The sequence below is a fragment of the Boleophthalmus pectinirostris genome, unplaced genomic scaffold (genome assembly GCF_026225935.1).
Source record: "Boleophthalmus pectinirostris isolate CB_2022bp ecotype Guang Dong unplaced genomic scaffold, ASM2622593v1 HiC_scaffold_9, whole genome shotgun sequence".
Lineage (NCBI taxonomy): Eukaryota > Metazoa > Chordata > Actinopteri > Gobiiformes > Gobiidae > Boleophthalmus > Boleophthalmus pectinirostris.
In genome coordinates, this window is record NW_026571541.1 from 15,390,830 (window position 1) to 15,404,013 (window position 13,184).

The 13,184-nt window shown below is 38.2% G+C and overlaps 1 protein-coding gene across 2 annotated transcripts in view; it reads left to right on the forward strand.

Moving 5' to 3' along the window:
- Positions 1-11,973, forward strand: part of dph1 (diphthamide biosynthesis 1) — a 48,427-nt gene extending 36,454 nt beyond the window's left edge. The window contains exons 9-13 of one of the 2 annotated variants that reach the window (XM_055147940.1): positions 180-258; positions 2,423-2,557; positions 2,928-3,112; positions 4,477-4,647; positions 11,934-11,973. In XM_055147940.1, the coding sequence (XP_055003915.1) occupies positions 180-258; positions 2,423-2,557; positions 2,928-3,005 (292 nt within the window). In that variant the 3' untranslated portion in view covers positions 3,006-3,112; positions 4,477-4,647; positions 11,934-11,973. Of the gene's footprint in view, positions 1-179; positions 259-2,422; positions 2,558-2,927; positions 3,113-4,476; positions 4,860-11,933 lie in introns of those variants that run through there. The other variant, XM_055147938.1, reaches the window with a different exon arrangement.
- The last annotated feature ends 1,211 nt before the right edge of the window (positions 11,974-13,184 follow it).

Below are 13,184 nucleotides of genomic sequence, written 5' to 3' on the forward strand. Positions count from 1 at the left end.
TTAGCATTTTGGGAGACTTTTTTTTTTCATTGGGAAAAATTTATTCTCCTGTAAAAATTATATTATTATCCTTATATATATATATATATATATATATATATATATATATAAAAAAAAAAACTCTCATGGTATAATAAATAATAAGTATAAAAATCATGTATTTTCATCTTTCTCTTTAGGTGGGTCCAGATTGCTTGTCCAAGACTTTCGATTGACTGGGGAACTGCCTTCAAAAAACCACTACTGTCACCATATGAGGTAAAGCATTTACTGGATTTATTTTATTTATTTATTTTTTACAAAACAAAAGTACATTATACCCTCAGAACATAAGCTGTCTAGTGCCATCTACTGACCTTAAGTTTCTTCCTGCTGCCACAGTCTTCATTACGGTTGTCAAACTATAAGAACTAGAGACTAATACAAACTTAAATTAGCACTGAAATTACACCCTCACTTGAACACTTATCAATACTGCATAATAACATAAATAGGGCAACATATCAGAATGGTGTTGGTCTTGGTCTGTATCAGAACTACTATAAGACCACATAGTATTATTAAAGACACTCTTATTATTTTGTGTTGAAAATTACATTCTATTGTCTACAAAAGGGTGGTTTAATATCACTGTGATATAGAGATCGTTATAGAGTATTGCCTTTTCATTTGTATTAAAATGGTGTTTGATAGTAGTTTACTCTTTTAGTTTACTCTTCATTGCCCTAAAGGAGGAGAGATTTATTGGTGGTCTCCACATAATGATCCATCTGAAGTATTTGTTTGTGTGCGGCTGGTGCAGTCGTATAACATACACGCTCTGTGATGATGGCTCATGATGTCACACCGTTGGGTCACAGCTGACTAGAACTATTCATTCATTCACAACATTTTCCCAAAGGTCTTTACCTCATTTCACCTTTTGTGATGTGGTTGTGTGGGGGATGGCTTTATGTACTATAGAAAGTGTGCAGCAAATGTTGAGAGTTGTTATTGTGGGTGCAAACTAAATATGCCTTGATAGGCAACTAAAATCTGTTTTCTTTAGCCTTCTGTTAGAGTTGCCCGACAGCTATTTGCAAATTATACATTTAAATAATTTGCAGTACCAAATATGTGTGCTTATGTGTGTGAGTGTCGTAAGTTCCAATTCAACTCACGCCTCTTTACATCTTGGTGTGGGTGCTTTTTATGGTGGCATTTAGTAAAAAGACTAAGCGCGAAGAGAGGGGAGAGGGAGGGAAAAGGCTGAAGGGAGAGAGTGGAGGGTGGGAGTGAGGGGCAGAATTTATTTTCAGGCCTCTCATGTTATATTTATAGTCAATAAGACACACTTGGCTCTCCTGTCAGAGCAGGGATTAGCAAGAGGAGCTAGCATCCACAGAGAGAGATGTGAGAGAGGAGCCAGAAGAGGAGTCACTGGGTCAGTCACTAATGCACACCCTTTGAACAGTTGAACAAATGAACAGTTGGATCAAAGACATTTTTTGCTATGGAATAAATAAGGTGTGGGTTTAAATATGGTAGAGCTGCATTTCAGATAGCTACAGCTACCCGGGGCTACAAAGTCAAATTTACTCACTTAATTTTAGTAGTACTTTGTAAATAAAATTCATATTCTCTCCTAAAACAATCCTCACTCAAACCAGATGTTGCTTAACTCCACTGAAGTTTATATATAAACTTGTGAGTGTTAAATGTAATGATATGAAATGGCTTGCCTATGTTATCAGGGGCTAAAATACTCCCTACAGTGGAAGCGTAGCAACACTTTAATGGACAATAGCACCATAGTATGTTGAGTGTTCATGTCTCCAGGTCCTACACTGATGGCAAATAAAGTTGTTCATGGAGATTTTTTTTTTTTTTTTTTTTTTTTACACATTAGCAATATCTGTGTAATCAGTAATGACTTGTACTTGATACTTGTACTTGTATTGCTTGGTCTCTACAGGTCCTGCTGTCTGGTCCTAATTATAACAGTTTCCAAGATAATATCTTTAAAAAACTAATGTTGTTAATGAATAAAACAAAGTCTGTTGTTTTTGTTTGGTATGGTTAGTCTGTCAGCTCATCTGTTGGATCAGTTAAACACACTTCCCGTCTCTTACAATCAATATTCACTGACTTGTCTCTCCATATGGAGCAGCCTGCTCTAACGGCACCGCACTGTCATAGCAGGACTGAAGCTCTTCATAGCAGCTGCTGCATCATGCAGCGCCGCTGCATCGGGCTGGCATGTTTAACTACTTTATGCCCCTGCTTAGAGCAGTCTCAATATGGAATGTATTTTTGCCTGGGGTTTACCAGGAATCGTCTCATTTAAAGAATAAACAGCACACTGTATCATGATACTACCCCAAGCATCTGCGCACTGAGCCTCTTCCTTTGTTTCATGTTTGTTTGTGTGTCTGTCTGTCAGGCAGCTGTAGCTTTGCAGGAGGTGAGCTGGAAGGAAGTTTACCCCATGGACTTTTACTCCAATCAGAGCTCTGGGCCATGGACGCCCAACCACCCTGACAACAGGCCAGTGCTGCCCACGCGTAAACAAGCCCCGGTGAGCAGCAGCAGATAATGGGATGAATGACAGTGCACACAAAGGCTAAAGTAAGGCTGTTAGGAGAAACTTGTGCCTGCTGCTCTAGTTTAATGGCTCTTATTTCAGCTCTCATTGTTGTTATCACACTGACACCCAGTGGCACAGTTACCACAGCGTATGCAGTCACAATTATTGAAATATTTACTTTGACCTTGACCTTGCATAAGAAATCTAAAGGTACTAAGACAATCAAATTAGCTAGAATCTTGGCTGGATATTCTGCTAATTGCTGCTCATTGTTGTGACCATATTGCCCTATATTTTCACTAATCTGTCTGAGGCAGGTTTGTCTCTGTTCCAACTGCTAATGCTCCCCTCCTTTCTGCAGAAACAAGGCTCGCAGCCAGTCTCAAACAAGCAGTGTGACCGGACCCAGTGTGCCCCCTGTGGCTGCCAGGGAGAATGACACTTCAACTCTGCCTTGGACAATTTCATGACACTACTACCTCTGCTGCTGCTGGCGGCTGGAGGGAGGTCAATGCAGAGTGGCCATTTCTGTGTCAGAGACCAAAGGTATAGAGTCACATATAGATTACTCTCTGAATAATCACTTCCAGTGTCCACAACACTGCTTTTTTCATTTCACATTGCATTTTGTTAGTGGTTCTCAAATTATTTGCACAAAATAACACCTTAGAAAATATTTGACTTGAGTGCCACCAGATTTAAACCAGATCTAAAACATAACTATATAAGGTCTAAGGTAGATTTAAACCAGGTCTAAAATTGGACTTGAATACTTCTAAACTAGGACTAACATGTACCACAGTCTGAGATGCATTTTTATTCTTGGCATTACAGATAACAAAAGAAAAGCCTAGACAGTGATATTTTTAAATGTTCATGTGAATTCACTTCCCATACAGCAGCCTGTTCACTGCAGTGTTCGTAGAAGAAGGTTTTTCTGTTCTCACACTCAGAAATGTGTAGCTCTTTCAGATGCACAGAATCATGCGTTTCTCTAACTGACTGAGACCTTGAACGAGGTGATGAAATAACACATATAATGTTCACACTGGTTTGAATTAATTTGGCTGTCTTACATTCTCTTAAAATAAATGTGTATTATACTTTATGGTATAAAAAATATATTGTTTATTTAAAAAGGTTACATAAAATATATCATAAATAAATAAAAAAATCTATTACCAGAGTTTTTGCCTTCTTGATTCATATTTTAATCCATGTGTTTCAGTTTCATCTATTTAAATAAGTGCTGCAATGCTGAAGTGAAGGACTTGTTTATAAGACTAAGAGCTATGAGTTTTCTTGATGCATGCAGCGCTAGTCACGACTGCTCTCCATCCTCATAATTTATTGATGCCAGGGTCTGTCAATAAGTAAATAAATATATAAACATTCTTTTGCTCATTGGTTTATGTAGCAAAACAGTACAGCTGAATGACAGCTAATAGGTCCCGCATGTGATCCAAGGACATGTGGAATCCTTAAGCGCATTTACATGTTTATTATGTTCAGTTCTTTGGTGAAGTGGAAACAGGCTACAGGTAGATATATGTGTATGACTCACGTGAAGTCCATTATACGAAAAATATCGACAATTACCATAGGAATAGTACCAAAGCATCACTTTGCTGAGAATGATCAATTACATGTAATAATAACATGTGTTTATGTTTGGGCATTTAATCACATTTAACTTCAGCCACAAAAAAAAAAAAAAAAAAAAAAGTGTTGTGGCAGTTAAGAGCTTTATAATTGAAAACAGAGAGAATTAAGTGTTCAACCATTGAGATGTCTAAATCTGATAGGGACATGACTATAAACTGTTGACAACTACAACATTTCATTCACATCTCTGCTTTGATTGGATCTGCTTAGCAACATGTACTGAGTAAAGCAATTTGTTTCAGCAGATGTCTGGTGTGCCTCACGTGTCCCCCTAGTGGCCGCTGATTTAAGTGCTCTGAACCTGCTACAGTACAGCAAGTGGTGATTCACACTGGTCAGGAATAAATTATTGGTCTGTTCAGCTCACGCCTGCTCATCCAACTGATGTTTGATTCATCTGCTGCACCACATCAATGGTAAATGAGAGAAGCCTCTCAAATCCTCTATTCCTATGCCTAACCAGAACTCCAAATATGTGTCTGGTACTAAAAATGAATCGCTTTTATTCCGAATTAATCAAGAGGAGGAACATTGTAAGCCCAGCATTAGAGTGCAGGTCTAACCTTCATACATACATACATGGACATGAAAATATATTACCAATGTTGGCTGTTAAGGTGAAGAAATTAAAATAACTCCTACTGTTATGTAGTCCACATGGGACATAACAAGAAAATTACTGATAAAAGCATTTTGTTGCATTTAAACTGATCAGTGCTATTGGTCTGCATTTGTTGTGTACCGATGGTTCTCTTCTTGTCCTTCTCTTTCTTTTCACTCTATCATGAGCAAAAATCTTGAAGATATGACACATGGGATGAGTGAGAGGGATTGAGTCTATCTCAACATATAGTTTAATATATACCGTTTAATTGGTTTCAGTATGTATTAAACGGTGGTATCAATCAGCCTATTAGTATTATTTCTCATGTATAGCATGTTTTGTTTATAAGGGACTGTTTGTAATACCAATGTTCAGGACTCCATCTAGTGGTTCAAAATGATGTAACAGAATGAGACTTCAACTGTGAGAAACCCTTTTTTGTCTGCATAAAACTATACATACTTATACATTTCAAGCAACGTCAAATTTGTTCAGGATTAATTAAGTTGACTACAGAGAGAATTTGCCATACACTTTGCATTTTAAAAGATACTACATCAGATGGCAATGTTGACAAGTCTAATGTTATCTAGTCTTTCTTTTCAGACTTTTATTTGAACAATTTCTCATATTGCTTTCTACTGTGAATGACTGGACAGTTAGCCAGTGTTGTGGAAGGTTTTGTGAGTGCCTAAGATTATTTGTTGGAGTGTTGTAAAAAGATGAGTAATAATGAGTGGGAGATCCGGCTGTCATCAGGCCACAAGTCACCTCCGATTTTACTGAGTAATGTTACTGTGGCCTGTGGAGTGAATACAGCAGAACTAAACCATTCTAAAGACACAGTGTCAATGGTGTAAGAAGCATATAATAATTGAGATTAAAAAGGATTTAGATTTTTATTAAACTTTGAAATCATATTACAGATCATTAAAAAACATTAAAAACCTGCAGCTGTGAATCATCTAAACTTAAAACATATCATGATCATACATTTGGTACAAGTTTCAAACTCTCAGTTCACTGAGAAGATGTGTTCTTGTAAACATCAGAGTTAAGTCTTTGAAGAAACCACTTCTCTTGATTAAAAAGTACATGCACTCTGCTTTGAACTGTTTGTCCTTGGAAGAGTTTATGTTCTGTGCTACACTCATTATGGTTCTTGAAGCTGCTGAAAATATATTTCAATAGGTTTTACATAATAAATATTGCACAAGGACCTTGATTTAACCTTTGTCCCTGTAGAACAAATCTGTTAAACAATATGCACTAACTGTGATCTAACATTTTTCCACTGCACTTTCTATAGTCTACACTTCCTACAGTCATTTGCTGTGTTAAAATCAAATTTCTGAATACTACTACTAACCTTTATACTATTGTATTTGACTGATTCTAAAACAGTTTGCTCCTGCATAGATACCATAATGCTTTGTACATGGTATGGTTCATTACTGCTGAACCAGATAATGAAAGTTAGGGTTAGGGAAACTTATTTTAACTGTACTAGTACAACCAATAGTTTGGGGTATGTACATAACCAGGTTAATGGTTGCTTAGTTATCCAGAGTTAACTAGAATGGAGTTGTCCTCCTGAAGTCTTTTCTATTTATTTTTATTTTTTTATTTTATTTTTTTATTAACCACTTTGTCTCATGGTTATAGACCCTCCTCCTTCACTGCACTACAGATCCCAGAGTCCTTAGCTGCACATTTAAATCCTGAGGTTTCACAAGCTTCTGCCCCTTCCCCTTCGTTGCCGGCTTTGCCCCCTAGCGACCATGGCTGTAGACTGTTACCAGTGGTGCTGTTGCTACAGTAACAATCTAATGCCACGGTCACCATGGAGACAAGCTGAGAGATACGATTGGCTCCTGTGGGCACTGACGGTGTTGCTGGTTTGATGATGCAAACGTGCTGGGCTCCGGAAGGAAACTTCAGCATCCCCTACACTACAGGAGCATCTTCCCACTCATCTAAGCTCAAAGTACAAATATAACCATTGTCTTTTTTATTCAAACAGGGGAGATTTTTGCCAGACATCAGTAGCCATGACTGTAGACTGTTACTGTACTTTAGAACAGTTTTAGCAGTAAGCAGTCTAGAGCCAAGGTATTGATGTACTGACTGATAGAAGGTAGGAAAGAGTCGGTGGCTAAAAACATGCCAAAAGGATACAAGGAAGTATAGATAAGAAATGGCATCAAGCAAATATTGTGTGCACCCAGTATGTGAAGAGCAAAGCATGGTGGGTACTTCAGTGCTCTTTAGAGTTACCTGGAACCTACTGTACATGTCATCTGACCCAGTCTGTCCCATCCTATTTGTGTCAATGATGCTGTGTGGTTATAGCGTACTTGTTTTGTTTGCAGTATTGATTTCCATGCCGATTATCCATGAGTCAGACACAGGAAATGGACAGACAGTGGCAAAGGGGGCCGTAATGGTGGCTTATGCAAGCTCTAAAGCGCTGACGTCAGCTTCCAGGATATCCGAGTCCACTTAAGCACTGGCCTGGGTGTTTATATACTGGGCTCTTTGTACCTGAGAAGAGTCTAACAATAGTGCGCATTGTGTCACCTCTGGTCATGTAGCAAGCCTGTAAAAAGCAATATCCGGTGGTTAGTGTCTGCAGTTTCTAGCAAACAATTATTGAATATCATTTTATATATGTTTATCTAAATAGATATTCCTGTTTTTATAGCTGGCTATGATTCTGACCATATTTATGAGTTGAGCAGTAAGTAGGCCATACTCAAGGTTAAAAGTCCAGCTATGATTTGACTATGCATTAGTAACAGTATTCCCCCAAATATCAGAAGCATAACGTAAGTCGATGCTTAAAACTTTTTTTCTAATGTAAAGATGGATGTGCTATGATTAGATTTCTTCTGCAGATCACCCTCACGCTTTCAGCACCACGGATAGCGCCAAACAGCATCTAACTGAACCATAAAGGCACTCTGTCCATCTTATCGTCATCCTGCTGTGAAAAGTCATTTGGACATAAGGATACCCAGAATCTGGGTCTTTGTTCATTGTCATTCCATTCTCGTGGCCCGGAGGAGTTACCTCGGGGAGTTTTCGCGGGTCCCTGGGCCTACCCACCCCCTCACCTCTCCTTTCCCCACACCGCCGTACAGACACATGGCAATGCAGCTGCTCAGCACATACAGGCGACCAGTACTGTGCCTTTAAAAGCTATCTGGTGGCTGATTGGGAGTCGTCTGCATGTGCGCAGGAATGACGCAAAATTGACTTCATCTCAAGAACGCGTCACGAAGTCATTTCAACATGAAAGGAGCAGAGAAACTATGTAGAAGCTTTGAGACTGCCAAAGGGAAGGAGGATAGCTCACGTCACCTCTTCAGGTTTGAAAAAATGAGGTGTGATTAAATACATACTTCTTTTGTTTTAACCGCACCTCCTGCTAAATGAGGCATACATGCTGTAAAGAGGTGATGGTCGTGCCTTTGTCATCTGTCCCTGTGTGTGCTGATACGGGACAGTTAACATGCAGTCAGTGCACTCTATCCCACTAGACATCACCGCTTTTTTCACAGCTGTCACTGCCCATGTGCGCCAAAGTGACTCACACTGCAGTAACTTCAGCTTCTGCTAACGTACATTACGCACTAACAATCACGCACAAAATTATTCTACTTTCACAAAATAAATAGCCAAAAATACAAAATTCCGCACGGAAATCAAAGCATTTTCTTATTTCACGATACGGTGATTAAGGATTTGTTATCAGATGCCGACATAAAAAATAAAATTGGAATAGAAGCGTGCTTACCTTATTTCATGAATCCAGATGAAACTAGCTTTTCACTAAATTAAACTAAAGAATACGTTTGGTGTTCCCATTTCACCCAAGTAGAAAATACATGTTTTACGCTATTTTCTTTGTTTTCTCTCCTAGTATAGTCTACCTCCAACCCGCTATTTGCTGTAATTCATCGGGTTGTCCCGGAGATCTGCTCTTATAGACATCCCGTAGTACTAGTAATGGAGTTGGGAGGGGACACTCATTCATTCAGAAGCATCACCTACATGGCCAATGTACGTGGACTCTTACGTCATCAAGAAAACGTAGTCAACAGGAGGCTTTCTTGAGGGGAGGAGGGGATGAGGGGATGGGGGGAGCAGTGAGCCTCGCAGGGGGCTTGTTTGGGGAAGTGTGTAGGGAGCATGGGGACAGTCAGTGGCTCTTTATTGGTCACGCTGTTATTACACATTTACCCAGACATGGTACAGCATCACAGGGGTGGTAGGGACAAAAAGGTGCAATTTTCCAGCTTCCAGTACCATCTCCTCACTAAGTATAATGAGTTGTAATAAGAACAATAAATTACTTTCCGAGGCTATGAAATATTTAAATGGTAAAATTGAATAGGATTATATTGTGTTTATTTTACATTAGCATTTAAACATTGTGTCAATTTAAAAGTCCTTGTGTGAACTTTTCTTGTTTTTTCAATTTGATAACTGATATATTGGGCAATTAAAGCAATTTAGCACAAGGACACCTCCTGCTGGCACTGTAGTGAAGCAGTCTAAATCAGTCTAAACACAATAGCTGCTATATTTAGAATATATAAGATACATAGTGAATGTAAATCCAGTCTTTAAATGATAAGTCAGCTGAAAAGTGTATAGACTTTAAAAACACAGATTTTGTTATAACACACACAATATAATAGACAACTTAACTTTAAGGTACACTGTGTAACTTTTGCGGTAGAGGGTCTGTCATTTGCTTGTATCAGTGGAATTTTCCACAGTATGGTAGTAAAAATATTTCTACACTGGGTCATCAAGTAATTCCACCAGACCAAATTATAGATTAGATTTGTGGAGTGGCGACTCTGCCACAGAAAGAATACAGTTACTTTATTGTTATTTATTTATTTAAATATGTTTAATATCATGTTGTGGAACATTTCAAGCAAAGTGATAGCATCTCAAAATGACAGGCGGTGGAGCCTCCATCAGAAAAGTTACATAGTTTATCTTTAAACTAGACATCTGCACATCTTGACAGATCTTGCTCATTTTAACAACCCACTTCTGATACTGTGTACCTCATTATGCTTAATATCGTACATATATGTTATAAAACCAAGGCATGAAGGCATACCTAAAGTGTGAGGGGATATGCAAACTAATGAGCTGACCATAAATAAGTTATACAGAATCAAAGCCTACACTGGTCAATATTCTTATTCACAGTCCAGCCATCAGTGTGTTAGCTTTCATGAATAAAGTATGAAAACAGTTGTACGTCATTGGGACTAGAGCTCCCAGTGCACCTTGTATTCTCCAGCATGCACCCCACTGCACTCTTTTCCCCCAGGCCCTGTTTCTCTTCATCTCTGATCCCGCTCTCATCTGCAGCAAGCCACATTCACTTCTACTTATAGAGAAATACATCTTCAAGGCAATATTTTGGAATTAGATTGTCCTAACTTGGCAGCTGTGATATTTCCATGGCCACATATTCAACATGGCCACATAATCAACTTCTCATTATAACTTTGCTATTACACCTATACATTGCTACTGGTTGTGAAGTACAAAAAATAAAGACTTTATGACCAAAAAGCATAAACTATAATAAATACTATAATGCCACATTACATGCCAAATACAAATCTCTGTAGGAGGAATGGGAGCTACAGTAGTGTAGAAATAGAGTTGCCATGAGTAGGAATTCTAAAGTAAAAATAGTGGTAACACTTTATTATAACTACACTTTTAATTGCCCAAATACACTTTTAATAGCCCAAAAGTTTTTATCAATCAAAATTTTTTCTCCAGTTGACAGAATTGAATTTCTCCTTTGCTATGGTAAGAATGGAATAAATGAATACACTAACCCTAACTCCTAACTCTGTAATTACATAGTTAGAAAGTCTGAATAAACGATTTGCTCATTATAATTAAACCTCGTCTAATGATGATTTACTAAGGGGGTAGTGGTACAAAAATATGAATGCTTATAGATGTAGCCATATTATAAGCTGCCCTGACCTATTTACACATTTTCAAAATCAGAAAAGTGTGTTTATGGTCAGATGTGATGCTAAAAATATAAAGGATTGATTTATTTCCTGTATAGTATTTTAGCATGTACAGCAGAAGCATACCCAGAGCACAGTGCTCCCTCCAATTGATCCAGTCTTTTCTCTCATCTGTATTCCTCTTCACCCCTTAGCCTGTTCTTTCTCCTGTTTCTTGTCCCTATTCCCACTTTACACTAGCGACCCCCTCGTGCCTGCCTCTCACACAGACACAGTTTTTCTAGCACCAAGGCACAATACTGACCCGGATTCAGAGTAGTTTAAATTCTCGAGTTTATTAGAAATGAGGAAGAAGTTACAATTTGCTGCATGGGAAATAGGGACCCAACACAGCATAAGCCAAGTCTTGCTTTTCTCCTTCTGTATGTATATGGTAATATCCTGCCTATGGGAAGGGGGGAGCTGAAAAAATATACATTCATGCAGTTTTTATTATAGTTTGTAAGAGTGCATTATTTTTTGAGTTTGTGCAATATAATACCTTTATAATAACTATGGACATTTGTTCCTATTCTGAGTACAGAAAAATAGGCAAATTAAGAACAAGATGTAATAAAATGAAACAAATAAACATAAATAATTATAATCATGGGCAACACAAATCACAATCTTGAAATAAAAATAACTGGGAGGGCAATCAGATCCAGTGACCCACAGTTTGGGGGTGTGATTCCGGCTCCCACAGAGGCTGTTGTTGTTTCTTTGGGCAAGACACTTAACCCACCTTGTCTCCAGTGGTGTTTATGAAAATGTAACTGTATAAAATCAATTTTATAAGAGAATAGGGCCTGGCTCCAAATTCGCCCCTGTAACCGCTTGCATCTCGAGCTTCATTTGAATGGAGCCAAACTGGATGACGTCATACTCACTTAGTCCACTTCTTTATACAGTTTATGGTAGTAATCTAAATCTTGATGCTGACTGGGTTGTCCAGCCATAGATTAGGTTGACCCGTAACCAGAATATTGTTGTCATGATCCCTGCTCTGCCATCTCTCCTTCTGTGTCCTCAGGCAAGACATCCAGCCCAGCCCTTTCTGAGTTTGACACTGTCATTTGAAGTGGCTGCCGCAGGGTACCCAAGGTATGTGAATAAGTAATGTAGAAAGAGGATTTATTTTGCGGAAAGAAAACATTATTTTCAGACTTCTTTAACTGACTCACCCTAAAGCAAGAATAATGGGTTAAATCGCTGTCTGACTCAGCTTAAAGCACTTTGTAGAGGTAAACTTTTTGGTCGTGACGAAGCATAGGTTGAGATATTGTTCCTGTTGAATTTCTCGTTGAATGAGATGGTTAATCAATCCTGAATAATATAGTTGGGTTGATGGTAATGCCTCTGAATGTGACAGGAACCTTATAAATGCCTTGCTCTTTCAGCTTGTTTGCTGCCCCTCTGGGATACATGAGTCATACTGTACCAATTTTTTTGTTACTGGTTCTCAAGTGATCTTTTTTTTTTTTTTTTTTTTACTTAAGTGTGATAGTAACAGTATTTCCTAGTGGTCTGACTTTTGGGCACAATTTTTCTTTATTATTATAAAAAAAATAATAATAAAAAATCGTAAACAAATTATGCCTACAATGTAAACGTATAATGTATAAAGTCCCAGTTCTGAGAAAAAGTAGTTAGATCAGAAAGATCATTCACAAATCACATCAACTGCTCGTAAATAATAAATTAAGTAATTAATTAATAATCTAACCCCTTAATTAAGTTACTAAGCCTAATAGTTCTTAATAAAGTATTTGTTAATTATTAATATTACATATTTGTTCATGTTTTATTTAGGCTACTTGCAGTGTAGTTATTATAAAGTGATACCTTTTTTCTATTGGCTTAAGTTTAAAGATAAGGCAGTTAGTGACAGCCATGATGAATTTATTGTACCCTCTTCAAAAGTGGCTAATGTTATGCCTGATGTGCCTTCCTTATCATATTATTCCCCTGCACATCTTCCATATTGTGCTGTAGCCTCTTCCTCTTCTTCTTCGTCCTTTTCTGTCCACACACGCTGCACATGACTCATCCAGATGACTCACCCCAGCCCCCCCTCTCTCCCTCCTTCTCTCCCGCCCTCTCCCACACACACAAGCTCACACATCTCTGTATTATCTATCTGCCCTGGCTAACCTTGACGGAGAAACATAGAAAGATGCTGTTGTTGTAAGAATTAGCCGTGATCTGCCTCATCATACCTCCTACAGCGTTTTACATAAGTGGCCAATGAACCTGTCCAAAAATATGTTTGGGTATATCTGCA